We start from the raw sequence: 17,099 nt of genomic DNA on the forward strand, positions 1-17,099 counted from the left end.
TGAGCCATGAGATTATAAATATACACATTCATTTCCTATATATATATATATATATATATATATATATATACACACACACACAATATATATACACACACACACACACATTAATATGCATTTTCAAGCAGCAAATCAGCATATTGGAGTGAATTCTACATTTTAAAACATTCACACAGAACACGGTTATTGAAAAAAAAGTAATCATTTCACAATATTGCTGTTTTACTGCATTTTAATGCAATTTATGCATCCTCACCCAGCATAAGAGAATTCTTCCAAATAGATAAAAAAAAGTAACATCTGAGATTTGCAAGGTAGCCCGGTTTACTTTGGAATGCACAGCTGAAACATAAACCAGCATGAAATCTCATCTTTAATAACAAAAGAAAATATGACATGCTTTTTCTCTTGAAATCATGCAGATTATTAGAACACAGCAGAATATGCAGCGGTTAAATACAGGCTGGATTCAGGTAAAACACCTCAATGTCAAAAAGTGTATCCTGCATTCCCCCCTATTAAAATGTTGATGCACTGCCAGCATTCATTACAAGAACAGTTGCAGTGGCATTATAGTAGCATTTAGCCTGTGCCACAGCGCCACCAAGTGACCGAACAAAGATACCAACAACAGCACAGAAGCAAAGGAGAGGAACCTGCTGACGTTAACGTGCTATAATGAAATCTGCTGTCATGTTTAATGACGGATTTATCACCACATATGGAATGTAAAACGCACCAAAATCCCCACGAGGAATAAAAACACTTCAGATCGCAGAGGAAGATCAACCTTTATTTATTGAAACCGCTTGCATACAAAATATATTGCACTATAACCAAACAATGTCAACATAAAACCCAGTCTGTTCTGCTATTATTATGTACAAAGAAGTTATTACCCAAAGTGCAGTAACATACAAGGTCAGTCTACCTCAGTTCAGTATCTACAGTATTTCATGTTGCGTTGTTTTTTTGTTTTGTTTTTTTTCTGCTCTTCTTCAATCACAATGGCCTACGGCGTTTCCAAGAGATGGTTTTACAATTTGTCATTTTAATATACATTCCGAAAAAAATAAATAACTAGAAAACAGTCTGTTTGGCAACACTTTCAAAGCCTCGAAACTTTTGTGATTTTTATTGTTATTCTCGAACAGACTACGGCGAACGGCGCCATCTTGCCAGTTTCGCTGCACCGCCGTGGACGCGCAGGTTTTAAAAATACTGAGTGTAAACCATTTAACACCTTATTTTGATGTAAAGGCTACATTTTTTTAAGAGCCGCACGAGAGGGGCATCCGGGGCCGCCTCCGTCGAGAGAGTGGTTTGTCTTTTTGCGAATCCTCCGCCAGTCACAGGATCTTTACAGCTTTCGTTTCGCTTTCACAGGCAAAATCGCTTCCAAACTGGTGTGTATAAGCTTAACAGGTTACTCGCCAAGGTGACTAGCGAGAGCACAGGAGCGCGAAGAGAACTAGAAACATAGAGAAAAAGAGCAAAGAACGCTTTTCTTGCTGTACGGTCAAAGGAAAAGCAGAAAAATAAAAACCACCACGGTTATCGTCACAGGTTTGGAAAGAATGGTGGGTTCAGAACAGCGTCGCGTCTTCTCGAAAATGTAAACTAAAGTTTAATGCACAAGCACTAATCAGATAAGACAGACGGTTTTCATAGCAAAGTTAACATCGCCTATTCCATCCCCAAGAGAATTCAGCTGCAAAAGTACAGTAGACTCAAAATTAGCGAAGATACCTAAACTTCAGTTTAGTTCTGTTGACAGCATACATGTGATTCACCTGCTGAAGAAGTCTCATCACATTCTAGTTTATTATAGGATTAGAGATTATAAAGTACTTGCAGAGTAACACAAACATGATAAGTGCACATTTAAAGTTCGATCTAAAAAGAACAGCGACAATCTCTTAACGAATGACGTAATATACAGAATGCAACCCCACAGTTCAACATTTGCAGTCTATGATGAGCCACTGTTAGGACACAGACAATGTTACAGAGATCTGATAGAAGTGCTTCACACCCGATGCTGAGGAATACAGCAGGAGAGATGGCAGTTTACTGTGTCCAGCATGAACTGATACCAAAACGAGCATTTCCACCCTGTTTGTGAGAAAGAAAGAAAAACGGTCCCAACACACAACCTTGTGTGGGAGTAAAATGACATAAGAAAACTGCTTCGCTACCTCTTATCTAAAAAACAAAAACACACCTTGTACTACAATGCAAAGATGTGCTAAACGACAAAATTAACTCATATTCGGTGATGTTGCCGACAATAGCATTGATATTCATCTCTGGGTGGTCGGTTACAATTGATGACTTCCACTAGTTAGTTCGGTTAATACCTTTACTACACACAATTCAGCTATGGCAAAATATCAGAATTCGGCCGACTTGATAGAATCCTGCTTTTCAGACATACAAAATGATGGTGAAATACATGCAGCACAGAAAGGTTTAAAGAAAGTTTTTTGTTTTTTTAGTCGTCGGCTGAGATTTCTTCATGTTCTTCACATCGTCTTCCCTGATTTAAACATCCAAATTATGATACTATCCACACTAGTTAAAGGCACAGATCCAGACAGGAGCTTTTTTAATTGAAATTTTTTTTTTCCATTTGCCATTTTTTTTTTTTTTTTTTGTTATTTTTTGCTAATGATGTGGCTAAGACCTCACATCAGAATGGACACCAAAGCGCGTAAAAAAAAAAAAACAACGTACGCCGGGAGATGTGGCATAAACTTGGGCCCCGAGCGCTTGAGTTCATCCTCCAATGCGTTTCTTTCCCTTTTGTTCGGACATTGTGGAAAACAAAAACTTTAAAAACCAATTGCTCGGAAAACATTTCAGGATTCCATTTCGAGAGACATTTAATCCACAGCTTCTTTATGTTTCGTAGGTAGTTGTTTAGAAAGTCAATTAGAAAACCTGTAGCTTCTGTTGTGATTTAGAGACCGGTCTCTCGAATCCGTGAAGACTACCGAATCCAACACACCGCACACCAAGAGACCTCGTCTTTTAGCCCAACTAACAATTACAAAGTGTGCTTTACGTCATGTCTTGCGACAGCCCTACTGACCTGGTTCTCTTTGGCCTAATGTGTGTCTAATGAAGAAGCATCTGGATTGGTGGAGCTGAGTGGGAGAATGAGGGAAAGGGGGCACGTTATTTTCTACGAAACACCGTTCACAACAGCTTGGCTGTCCGGGCCGTCCTGCTTGTCTTTTTTCATCCCTCGGTCCTTTATGGGTCTCTGCCGGTTCCCTCCGCTGTCTCCTGCCGGAGTCTGAGAGCCTCGGCTGGCGTGGACGCTCCTCTCGTTATTGCTGTCGATGCGGATCTGATAAACAAACACAAAAAAATAAAATGAACATTTTGTGTTTCATAAAGCATTAGCCAAGCTATAAAAATATAAAACATGTCCTGTTTTTTTTTATTTATTTTATTTTAGTTTCTATTGCATGTTATTTGCTCTTTATTTTATTACTTACATATGAATAACTACTTGATAAACTTAAAAAAAAAAAAAAAAAAAAAAAAAAAAAAAAAAAAAAACAATTTAAATAATTAATAAAAAAGATCATTTTTAGACATTTTATTGAAATTTCATTGAGAAATATTTAATGCCATCCAGGCTTCAGTCTGAATATACAATACTATTTTTAACCTTTTAAAATTAGGTGTATAACATATATTAATTTCAGCATCAAGAATTGTAAACTTGTATATTGGCAGCTATTTTTATGAAAACTGAATTTATTAAAATCTTCCAAATTTAAATAAATTTGACAAACATTACAAATAATAAAACAAATATACTCAATAAATAGTGCATAAATATTGTAAATGTTAATGATAAAAAAATAGGTCAATATTTAGACGTACTGGTGCCTTTTTGTCAGATACAATTTTCCAAGAAAAGAGAAAGTTTAACTTAACACTATTTAAATATTGTGCATTTCAATTCAGTATCTGTTATGATTCAGTTCACTAATATGCAAAATAACTGCTCATATGATGATAGAAGAGTGAGACCTGCAGTGAGTCTTCCTGGGGTCTCAGCTTCGAGTCTCTGGAGCTACGGGAGCGGGACTCATTCCAGTGCATGTCTTCAGCTGAGTTAAGACAAAAAGAAACATTATTAAAAATCCATGCAAGGTATCAAAAAAAAATAACTAAACCCTCTTGAATCAAATGAGCCATGAGAACCGAACTGCAAGTGTGACTGCACCCTTAACATCAAATACATACTAATATATATATATATATATATATATATATATATATATAATAATAATAATTTAATTTTTTTAACAGTGTAAGAAACATTACAAAAAGGCCTTAAGATGGGTGGCAGATCAAAAACTGACTTTTGTATCCTCCTCTTCCCCTCCCTCCACGACCCCGGGGCCCTCCGCCCCTTTTGCGTCCATCAGGGGCCCTTTTGGGGTAACCCATGGACTCCTCATCTGTAGGGGCCAGGGACCAGTCACTGAGCTCATCTCTGTGGTCCGATTCGGTCTCGGATGCATTGGAGGCCTCAGAGTTGGTGCCTGGGACAAAAACAGTCCATTATGAAGAAGGTGATTACCATAATTAACACTTTCACTTGTGCTCGCCGGATGCTTCCATATTTTCTTAGAAAAGGTTTAGAACCTTTCCATATCCAGATATGCTCTCGCTTCATTCATTTGAGGCCGCTCATACCTGAAGCCAGTGTCGGGCCCCGTCTCCCTCTCCCTCCACGACCAAAGGGTTTGCCGCCACCTCGTGAGGGTCCCATTCCATTATCAGCCATGAAAGGTTTTTCTTTCTCGGGTCGCCCCGGCAGAGCTCTAGGCCCTCCACCGATCTGTCGGAGCTGTTCATCGATCTGGAGTCGCTCCATTCGCAGCTGATCTACCTCCTGAACATGAAGAATGCACCATCACACACGAACAAAGGGTCTAAATCAGTAGTGAACATCACATGAGTCTCTCTGGGGGATTTAGTACGTCACTTATCAACAAATGCTGCTTTGTAATGAGCACTAATGTGCTCTGTGGGGAAAAACTGTTCAAGGATAGCTAGACGTTTATATTTTTAGAAGTAACTGCGTTGTTTATTAAAGCAGAACTCATACAAACTAATGCACAAAACCACAAATGCAAAGGTCACAAAGACAAACCCAGGGCTCACTGGTATATGGGGGACAGATTAGAGGAAATCTTAAAAAAAGAATGTTCCTAAGAGAAAAAATAAATAAAAATAAAGGTCCCACTTTATATTGGGTGGCCTTAACTACTATGTACTTACATAAAAAAATAGGTACAATGTACTTATTGTGTTCATATTGTATTGTAAAACACTTTTGCTGCTATTGAGGTGGGATAGGGGTAAGGTTAGGGAGAGGGTTGGAGGTATGGGTAAGTTTAAGGGTGGGTTAAGGTGTAAAGTATGGGTCAACAGTGTAATTATAAATGTAATTACAGAAATTAAATACAGATGTAATTACATGTAGTTTTTTTTTTTCAAATATAAGTACAATGTAAAAACATGTATGTACACAATAAGTACATTGAACTAAATTATTAACTAAAATGTAAGTACATAGTAGTTAAGGCTACTTAATATAAAGTGGGTCCAAAATAAATTAGCGGTTCTCGTAGAAAACGGTCTGATCAACTCATTGAAGAAAACCACTTTAATTATAATAATAAATCTAAAATGATATTTTATATAACTAGTATAACAAACTACTTCCATTTCTTCAAATAGGTATATTTTAAGGTTACTATTGGGGTAAAAAAAAAAAGAAAAAAAGATTAATACTATTACAAGGACACTTTATTTACATTTTAAATAAATATTATTATTATTATTTTTTTTTTGTGGAAATACAACATTAAACGTAAAAACAACAACAACGAAAATTAAGAAAACAGTTAAACAGAAAACAATATATATATATATATATATATATATATATATATATATATATATATATATATATATATATATATATATATATATATATATATATATATATATATATAATGTTTAATATAACTATCATAAATAACTATTTCCGTTGTTCAAATAGGTATATTTTAAGGTTACTTTTGGGGTAAAAATAAAAATAAAATGTATTTATTATTATTATTTTTTAGGGGAAATACAACATTCTCTAATTTAAGAATAACTTAAGAATTTAAATTATAAAGAACTGTTTCCGTTGTTTAAATAGGTATATTTTGTTAAGGTTACTTTCTCCAACTTAAGAAATTAAAACAAAAACTTAAGAAGAAAACAGCAGTTAAGAAGAACTGTAATCTTCAGAATTTTTAATTCTACTGATTTTTTTTTTGACTGCCAAAGAATAATAATAATAATAATAATAATAATAATAATAATAATAATAATAATAATAATAATAAAAAAATCCAGATGAATTATACACCAAAGTTTAATTCTTTGAGTTGAAGGTTTACTTCAATATATCCCAAGTATGCTGGATAGTAACTGTCTCAGAAAACTTTAAAACTGGTTCTTACCTTTAGATAATTCAGATGGTAGTCCAGCAGGATCCGGGCATTTGAAATGCTTTCCTTCGTCCCCACAAACACAAATGGCACCATTCCCTGTGGTTGGAATTCAAATCATTTATGAATGATCATTTAAATACTAATTTAGAAATGCATACACGTTCGTTAAATATATATGTACAACACACTGAGCTTCAGTTTAGCTTTTTCATTCTTAAAGCACACTTTGAAATATTCAGTAAAATTGATAAGTCGGCTATAATAAAGTCACAACAGTTACTATGATTTAATGTATTTTTTCAGCATCATCATTTTTGCCGCCCATAAATACAACAACGCGTGTGTTCAGCAACCCACTCACTGACCTCCTCTAATGGAGAGGGCTTTTTGTCATTTTCCGGTTCCACTCGAACCCTGACAACACCTGATTTATCCACGACCTCTTGAATCAGCTTTCCACTCTTGCCAATGACTTTTCCTGCAGGACAGGGTAGAAACAAATTTAACGATGCGCATTAACCATCACGGTGCAGGACAGCAGTACCAGTTCGCGAAGGAGAAAGCGGTTCATTTCAGTTGTCCTCACCGACTAAATTCTTAGGAACTTTGATTATATCTTCTGAAAATTCCAGGTAGCTTCTGGCCTTCCGTACAGCCTCCTGGTCCTGGAAGTCAAACAAAATCCATCCCAAACGTCAATCCAGGCTTATATGTACTAGCATCACATTTAATTGTGTTTACCCTTACCAGAAAGTCACCAAAAAAGAAGTTACCTCTCCATAGATGTGAAACGTGCAGGTCTCTTCATCGAGGTCAATGGTTGTGACCCCAGGGATCTTTCTGGCCTGCTGGATATTCGCCCCATGGGTGCCTATGGCCAATCCCATGAGATCATCACGCACCACAAACTGCTCATGGAACCTTGAGGCCAGTTGCCGAGAACTCTGTGGGGAAAAAGGCCAGTGTTCTGAAATATATTCTGTTTGTTTTCACTATTTCGATATTCCTTTTTTACTAGCCACAGGGTTCATACCAATGCACAAATGGACTCATTAAAGGGGCGATAAAATATTTAATGCTTTGTATACACACATAGTGCATGATGTATGTTATGATGTAGTGCATAGTGTATGTTACTTTTTAGTAATAAAAATGGTTCATTTTTGTAATAAAAAAAAAAGCAAAAAAAAAAAAGTTGTGTGACACGTTTAGTTGGGTTTTGGCTCATGAGGAGGATGCAGTAGGTGCGTGGAGTATATTATTAAATTTCAAGCACATCTGCACACAAGAGTGCTCTCCACATAACAGCGAGATCAAAAACTATCAGCAGAGTACACTACCAGGAAAAGTCTTTACGAAAAAAGTCCAGCTACACAAGCAATGTTAAAACATGAAGTTAGCACACATTTGCAAAGCATATTCTTCAAATTATTTTAATAATAAATTAAAATATATATTTATAACTGCTGTGTAACTACCATATTTTGCGGACTATAAGTCACACTTTTTTTTCATAGTTTGGCTGGTCCTGTGACTTATAGTCAGTTGCGACTAATTTATCAAAATTGATTTGACATGAACCGAGAGAAATTAACCAAGAGAATGAACCAAGAGAAAACATTACCGTCTCCAGCTGCTCTATGCTGCTCAGTGTTCCTGTAGCCTACACTAAGCAGCATAGAGCGCTCTCTCGCGGCTGGAGACGGTAATGTTTTCTCTTGGTTCTTAATAAATGTGACTTACTAGTCCAGTGCGACTTGTATGTTTTTTTTCCTCATCATGACATATTTTTGGACTGATGCGACTTATACTCAGGTGCGACTTATAGTCCGAAAAACACGGTGCATTAACGCAACAGTTTTGTTAGATTATGGAAATTAAAAATTTATTAAATAAAACATTCGTTCAAAAAAAACAAAAACAAATACAATACATACATACATACATTTTGTGAAATTAAAATAAGGGTGAAATAATGTTCCATTGTCATTCAGCATAACAGATACATGTACAAATGAAACAACATTCTTTTTCTGACCAGTACTTTATGGTTGTGCCGATAGATGATAGTACGTGTATCGACGATAGGCAGAAAACCTGAGCCCTACGGCAATTTCAAAGACGATATTTGGCTTATGAATATTAAATATATTTTTTTTTCTTGAACAGAAAATATGTTCACTAGTATTAATAATAATAATAATAAATGAATTACAATTATTGTGCACAGCTATAGTCTATATTCACGTTAACAGCACCGCATAGCCTAATTGTCACTTGCAAGACGCGCACTTGAGTTTTTGAACACTCCGTGAACAAATAAACAGTGATGTTGAACATTTATTAATACTAATAGCCTACCTAAATAATAGGATACAATAACAAATTGCTACTACTGTTATTATAGAATTAAAATGATAAACTATAACAACCGTCTAATTGGTCCAAACACACAAAAATCTGTCAAGAATTTAAATTAAAAGCAGCTTTATTTCAACTTAACGACAACTTCTTAAAAAGAACAATGAGTTAACATGAAATACCGCAGATAGATTATGTCCATTAAAATAAACAGGTTGATGGTAACCCCAAAATATTAAATAACAAAATAGGCTTTAATAAAAATGGAAGAATCAGAACTAAAATGTAAGATCAAAATAATTAGGCTACATTACAACCTCAAATGTTCTCGAATTAACTTATTGCCTATACCTAAAACAAACAAGGCCAGAAATGATTAGAATAATTACCGTTATACCATTCAGATATTTATGTCTATAGATTTTTAGCTAAAAAAACAAGCTGGTTTACTCTGTCTGGTCTGAGGAGGTTGTGGTGGGGAGTAACTATGTTGCCCGCTGCACTGAACACTCGCTCGGATGGAGTGCTGGTAGCGGTAATGCACAGGTATTTTTTAGCCATGTTTGCCATTAAAGGAAACCGGCTTCTATTTTTTTTCCACCATTCCAGTGGCTTGTCATCACCATCAATAACTTCCTCTTGCAAGTAGGATGTGATCTCCATTTTTGCTCACATGGGGATTGTGGACATGGACTGCTTCACTCTGCCCAGAAGACGTCCCAGTGTTTTGGACCTCATAGCCGGCTGTATTTCAGCTGCTGCCCCTTCTACTTTCTCTTCCTCCTCCTCCTCCTCCGCTCCGATGCGTACAGGTGGCTTGATTTTATTGTTCCATAATGCCACCATCTCAACCTCTAGCTGACTTTTGACCACGTCAAGTTGTTCGCACTCAATATGGTCTCCCTTATAGCGTGGGTCAAGGAGGGTGGCTTTGCGCATCAGCTGAAGTGTGTTGTCGTCATATTTCGATTCAAGTTTCTCCAAGATCCCCTTTTTCATTTCTGACACCATCTTTACGTCAGCCTCCTCCTCCTTCAGGATATCCGCCATAAGAAGCAGCACCGGCAGCAGAGATGAACCGGTCACGTAATTGTCAGCTGATAAAATATCAGTAAATTCTGCGACAGGCTTTAACCCATCTTTAACAGCCTCTAGTATGGCAATGTCCTGCCAAGTTAGGTTTGGGAGTGTGCGACGGCTCTGGTCATCTGCTAAAAAACTCGTTCGATTGCAGGGAGCTGCTCCAGGACTTTTACGACCATGGCATAGGTTGATTTCCAATGAGTTGCGCAATCCTACAATAATAATAATAATAATAAAAATAATAATAATAAAATTTGGCTATTAGCTATTAAAGTTTTCGTTATTTTCTGTGGACTATTATGATAGACTAGGTTATATTAAGATATCTGTAGAGAAACATTATGAATTAAGATTTGTTTGACTTACCGTTACCAACATGGTTTGAGGTAGATTGAGTTGTTCCTGCATCGTGCAGAGCTCTCTTCGTCTCTGCCAGCTGTGAGAGAATGCTCCATTAATTGAGCGACAGATTCCAAACGCACGATCAGTTCTTGGCTTTTCCTTTTGCAGTGAATAATTCACTGCCACATTCAAGTTATGACCAAAACAGTTTAGCCATGGCCATTTGAGCCCTCGTATGGCCGCAACAATATTCGCCCCGTTGTCAGTTGTGATGCAGGAAATATTACTCTCCTCTATGTCCCAATCATGCACAACCTCTGTCAGCACCTCAGCCAGTGCCTCTGCAGTGTGGTTCTCCGGGACGAATGTTGTTTCGAGACATTTAGCCATCAGTTCCCAATCCTCTGAAATATAATGGGCTGTAACGGTTATGTAGGGGGTCATATTTATGCTTGACCACATGTCTGTGGTCAAAGCGACAAAGTCAACCGATTTCAAATCTTTAGCGATGATTTCCCTCGTTTTATTGTACAGATCAGGGATGGCAGTTTTGGTGAAGTACTTACGCCCCGGCAGCTCGTACTGTTTGTCAAATGTCTGAAGTAGTTCTGTGAAGCTTTCCTTTTCAACGGTATGATGGGAAACCATCTCTTTTGCGATATACTTGGAAACAGCTGCCGTGCACCGGGCCCACCTTTCACTGTTTCGTTTGTATTTGGTGCTTTTTGCAAAAGCTCCGACAATGGATGGCTGACTTGGATCTTTGTTGACTGCCACTGAAGCTTCTTTTGCTGCTAGTTTAGCAGCCACAGCGGGGTGGTGAGTACGCAAATGTGGAAACAGGTTTGTCGTTTGAAATTCATGTACAGACACAACTTTTGTGCAAATTTCGCAGATTGCTTGAGTTAGGTCCTCAGGCTCGCCTTTCGCATCTGGTTTAAAACCAAAAAAATGCCAAATAGGCGATGGCACATTTTTCTTGTTAACCAATTCCATCTTTGCCTGCAGAATTACAGACAATTATTGAAATTTCTGCTGCATCATTTCCTGAGATAAAAAGTAATATAAATTGAAGTAGACAATTAAATTGGAAAAATACGAAGGTAAATAAATGGCCTAAGTTGATAAATTGTTAAATAAATTTTGAAATTATAAGATTTATGAGCAAATGAGTGAACTATTGCACTGCCCCGCACAAACACGATAATATCGATGATCGGCGATTTCACAAGTTGACGATCTGAAAATGAAGCGTATCGCACAACACTAGTGGCCATACTACATTTTATTATGTATTTACTAATTTTATTACATTTTAAATTATTTAAAACTTCTTGCTGCCAAATGGGTAGAAGTCTTTTGAAGGATAGTGGAAAACATGGGTAAAGATTTAGAATGACAATTAATTTGTATTTGTGGCTTGCACTGTGATCCTTAAAGGGTTAGTTCACCCAAAAATGAAAATTATGTCATTAATGACTCACCCTCAAGTCGTTCCAAACCTGTAAAACCTCCGTTCATCTTCAGAACACAGTTTAAGATATTTTAGATTTAGTCCAAGAGCTTTCTAAACCCTCCATTGAAAATGTTTGTACGGTATACGATCCATGTCCAGAAAGGTAATAATACGTCAGTGCGTTCACGACGTATGAGGCTGCTGATGTGTTTTCTGGTGCGCCCAATACCAAAGATAACACGTCAGCAGCATCATACATCAGCAGCATCACTGCAGTGTTGTGAACGCGCTCACAACAGAAACGAAAGAGAAGACAATGCTGAATAAAGTCATAATTTTCAATGCTTAAATTCTAACTGACCCTCTGATGTCACATGGACTACTTTGATTATGTTTTTATTACCTTTCTGGACATGGACAGTATACCATACATACATTTTCAATGGAGGGACAGGAAGCTATCGGACTAAATCTAAAATATCTTAAACTGTGTTCTAAAGATGAACAGAAGTCTTATGGGTTTGGAACGGCATGAGGGTAAGTAAGGTATAAAAACTACTGTTACACTGAATTACTATTTGTATGCAAATCATGGTAAAAATTTATGATTTTTTCAAAACGACAAACATGACATTCAAATGCATGGGGGGGGGGGGTGGTTGGGGCTGTATAAAACTTGTGTCAAACCCATATACCCCCCCCCACACACACCTTAAGTGCCTACAATTTGACCATAAACAGCATTTGCACAGATAAAACACACTTAAAGAGCTAAAACAATACCTATATGGAGCCTATGCATCTGTAAATATAGCTCTGCATATCAGCGGAGTATCATATTATGCCAAAGCAGGGATACAGGCCAACACAGCTGTGCATATGCACGTTTACACCCTTTTACACCTGTTAAATATAGACTCCCTCTAATGCCACCCCATGCATTTGTGCCCCGTGACACGCTGCAGGTCATTCTATTAGAAATAAATAAAAACGAAGGAATTTACGCAAATACTACCAGCCTTTCTCCAGACCGTTATATTACATCAACTAAACATAATTACACGACTGTGAAATAAAAAACAGTTTTGGACTTGGCATTCGACCGTTTGAGAGTATTGCGAGTGAGTGTAAGAGAGCAAGGTGAACCTGACACTAAGCGTCAGGCTGTACCTCCAGCTGTCGGGTTGCTTCCTCGTTCCTCAGCATGAGCGTCAGCTTCGTGCGCAGACTCCTGAAGTGCATGTCACTCAACATGGCTATCCGCTTTGCTGTAACCTCATTAACAGACTGAAAAAGGAAGACAAGAGTCGACTTAAAACAACTTACAGATGTGAAATCAGAAATCCTTAAATCGATCTGAAACATTGCATATTACCAAAATAACCAACTGCTTTTCTTCCGAGTCGTAAGTGACGTTAAACGCTCCGATCGCTTTTTTGAAGTCTTTATGTGCAGAGTCTTTCGCACACCTATCCAGAAACGGCACAGATTTGAACCAACAACATCACAGTTTGAAGTCACACTTAAAACTCAGCGACAGAAGAGGAACTTACATCTGTCTTAGGTCTTCAGGAACATCTAGTCTGGTTTTGAGAAAGGGGTTCTTGGAGGCGGCTTTGTTGGGGTTGACAGGTCGTAACCTCTCTAATGTGACGATTTCATTTAGAGTGGCATCACAGGCTGCGTATTCTATCACATAAAACTATAAGTGCAGGACAGAAAAGCAAAATATTGTTACAACATGACACATAATCAGCATACGTGCGAATACATTGTGGACAGGGGGGCCCATAGATCGCTTCTACAGCACACGCTGAATTAAAGTCACAGAGCATCGTTTGGTAAATTTTAATGGCTGTGACCACATAAGATAACAGTTTAAATGTTCTGCCACTTGCTTGAGCAACTTCATGTATAAATCTAGAAGTGCAAAGGTAATGCAAGTTTATAATATTTATCGCGTTGAAACGCGTCTATGAAAGAATTTTACTGGACTGTGTGAAAAAGAATCACAATGCTGAAAAGGCATTTTAAATAATGTTTGGATTGGAATTCAGAATAATGACTTAATGTTGTGTTTGTGGTAAACCATCCTGATGGGAGCACCCCTAATCTGGTTAATCTAAATCTGGTTACCTCTCCTTTCACCATGCGAACTTTGGCTAGCCACCATCCACAGGGCTCTTTATCGTTGGCCCTGGAGTAAACCTGTGGAAGACACAGGTAAATGTGGTAAATTTACAAAAAAATAAAAATAATAATAATAATAAATAAATAAATAAAAATTCAGTGGATTTATGTAATATGCATTTCATTTTAAAGAACATTCTCCATGTTTAGCAGTATTTGACAGCACCTACCTCCACTTCATCGTTCTCGTTTATCTCTTTCTGAAAGCCAGTCGGAGGTGGAAACCGGATATCGTGGAAAGGAATCTGTCGTTCTGGCTGCCAACTACAAAACCATAAAATATAGTAGTTCATTTTTTCTTTTTCATAATTGCATAAGGAACCAATACAATATCACTTTCAGATTTTAATGAATTTCATATACATATATTATGTGTGTAATATATATATATAAATTATATATACACACACACTGAAAACAAAACAAATCATGTAAATCTGAATGTGAGACTATTTTGACCTCGCAGCACATTTGTTTTGGTACTCACTTGTTCTCAAAGGAGACAGTGACTGTACTCTCATGAACATCTTTAACAGAGGCCTGTAAGAAATAAAAAAGGCATTTACAGAACATTTCGGAGCATCACAGGTGCCTATATTGTCCAACAACATTATTTATTAACACAGCAAAAATATTATGAAAAGAAAAATGACAAGCTAACATTACGATATATACGACTTATAACACTACAAACAATGAATTTACTTGACTTTCACACTATTACTTTAGCTGTTCATGTATACTGCCAGAGCATAATTTACAGTTCATCATTGATTATCATTATTCTTTAGAGTGGATCACAACTAGAAGAAGAAAGAAAAAAAAAAGCGTTACATATAATAAAATAATTTCCCCAGCCTTTATTAAGTGTTCTTTCAGCATTACATTAATTTACATTATTCTTTCCATTTGCGTAAACAAGCATTTTAATATCCCCTAATACTCCCAACTTGGGCTTCAACGTATGGATGATGGCATTTGAAGATATTCAGGAAACATTTAGGTCTAGAACCATGAATATGTTTTTATGATGTACAATGAAACACATTTCCATCCGTAAGTGAGGACTCGGTGTACTATACACACATCTGAACTGAACCAGCAAACTGACACATTCTGGTGTCAACACAGCTGATATGTTTTAATAACATGCGTGCCATCAACTTATTGCGATGAATATTTAAAGCCTGTTCACGGAAACAATCGTCGAAGAGGCCTTGTGTTTCAGGCAGACTGGGCCTACTGCACCATCGTGTATTCAGATCTGCGTTAACGACGGACTGAATCATATTTTACAAACATTATTTCCATCATCCGGTGAGTTAGAAACACCCAGGAGGCATAGAACACGACATCTGAAACCCACCTTGTAGAAAGCTCCGCTCGCTCCTCGCACTTCCACCGCGAGCTCGTCCATGACGCCAGTAATCTAACACACAAGCGATCACAGATGCAGCAGAGGCGCGCGCTCTCTCTATCGCACGGCGGCGCTACTCTCGGACGCGCTCGGAACTACCGTGTGTACCGATGATCGTCTCGTTTTCAAAGAAATGAAAGCAAAACATAGATGTGTAGACGCTCTGCAGCAGACGCTGTTGAATGCATTGATGTAAACACAAGAGCCTCCCTAGTTCCCCCGTCACGTGACACGGGCCCGCTTCCCTTCACTCGATAGGACACGCCCCCGTCACGTGACAAGCATCGACTTCACGTCTTCTTCACGCATTTTCTGGAATCATGTATTTTGTTTAGCAGTTTCCCCCCTAAAAGTATATACTTAATAATACAATTAAATCAAAATAACTAAGTAAGTAAATTAATTAATTAAAAAAAACTTTAATATTATTATTTTTTTTTTCCTCACTGATCAACGACAATTATACAACACATTTAAATAGCAACCATTATTCCCTAAAGTTAGGCTTTAAACTTAATTTATGTCATTTGAAATTAACATAAATGTACGTAATAATAATAATAGGTCAGTTTGTTTCCTCATATGAAGAAATTTTACATCACTTGCTTACTAATGGATCCTCTGCAGTGAATGGGTGTCCTCAGAATGAGAGTCCAAACAGATGATAAAAACATCAGAATAATCCACAATCCACAGGACTCCAGTCCATCAGTTAGAATCTTATGAAGCCAAAAGCTGTGTATATGTAATAAGCAAATCATAATTAAGATGTTTGAAACATCAAATCATTGCTTCCTCTATCCATATCCAGTGAGAAACATAATTTTGTCTGAATCAAGAGATCACAGATCAAGCACCAGCATGTTGCTGGACTTTGATGTCAGAGGACAGCAGGAGATGTACTTTTTCACTGGAATAAGAGGTTTTATGGATCATGGACTCGTAGAGGCCAGAATCAATGTTAAAGTTGTTCTTCTGAATGATATACTTCATATAAATTCTCACCACAGAAGCTAACAGATGGACTGGACTTGTATAGATTACTTGTGGATCATTGTGATGTATTTATTAACTGTTTGGACTCTCATTTTGACGGCACCCATTCACTGCAGAGGATCCATTAGTGAACAAGTGATGTAATAACAAATGTTTGCAAATGAATAAACAAACACACCTACATCTTGGATGGACTTTCAACTACTGTATTATTATTATTATTATTATTATTATTATTATTATTATTATTATTATTATTATTCAGTCAGCTATGGAAACCAAGGAATACAATTTCACAGAGGAGTGTTAATAATTTTTTTTTATTTTACACTATAATATAATACAGTGAATGAAATATCAAATTTCTGGATAGAATTCACGAAGAAAGACACCTCTTTTTATTCATATGATGCTTATATATATTATCACGTTTTCCCCATAGTTTTTCCACTGTGTGATATGATTAATTCTTCATCTATCTATATCTATTTTGTGCAGACAGACTCTGAATTCTCTCTCTCTCTCTCTCTCTCTCTCTATAGTTTTTTTTTTGTTGTTTTTTTTTTTTACATGTAATTGTATAATACACCACTTGATGTCAGTGTTGTATAATGATTGTTTCACGAATCCAATCACAGCGTTACACAATTTAGTGCTCTATTTATTATTTGTATATCATCCAGACACCCTGTAATAGATTCTACAATATTAGGTT

General features: G+C 36.8%; 1 protein-coding gene across 2 annotated transcripts; it reads right to left on the reverse strand.

Moving 5' to 3' along the window:
- Positions 1 to 772: 772 nt before the first annotated feature.
- Positions 773 to 15,648, reverse strand: LOC127971110 (fragile X messenger ribonucleoprotein 1 homolog A). 2 transcript variants are annotated; one of them, XM_052573915.1, is made up of 15 exons: positions 15,338 to 15,634; positions 14,459 to 14,511; positions 14,142 to 14,235; positions 13,918 to 13,989; positions 13,335 to 13,483; positions 13,157 to 13,250; positions 12,952 to 13,068; positions 7,313 to 7,483; positions 7,126 to 7,204; positions 6,905 to 7,017; positions 6,549 to 6,635; positions 4,723 to 4,921; positions 4,386 to 4,568; positions 4,051 to 4,130; positions 773 to 3,355 (listed from the first exon to the last, which is right to left on the reverse strand). In XM_052573915.1, exons 1-15 carry the CDS (start codon positions 15,386 to 15,388, stop codon positions 3,188 to 3,190), a joined length of 1,710 nt encoding a protein of 569 aa, XP_052429875.1. In that variant the 5' UTR covers positions 15,389 to 15,634; the 3' UTR covers positions 773 to 3,187. The 2 variants fall into 2 exon arrangements, with proteins under 2 accessions (XP_052429875.1, XP_052429876.1); XM_052573916.1 differs by lacking the exons at positions 773 to 3,355; positions 4,051 to 4,130; positions 4,386 to 4,568; ... (3 more) ...; positions 7,126 to 7,204; positions 7,313 to 7,483 and adding exons at positions 8,503 to 10,195; positions 10,350 to 11,327 and having other exon boundaries at positions 15,338 to 15,648.
- Between the last annotated feature and the right edge of the window lie 1,451 nt (positions 15,649 to 17,099).

Source organism: Carassius gibelio, chromosome B14, assembly GCF_023724105.1.
Source record: "Carassius gibelio isolate Cgi1373 ecotype wild population from Czech Republic chromosome B14, carGib1.2-hapl.c, whole genome shotgun sequence".
NCBI classification, from domain to species: Eukaryota; Metazoa; Chordata; class Actinopteri; order Cypriniformes; family Cyprinidae; genus Carassius; species Carassius gibelio.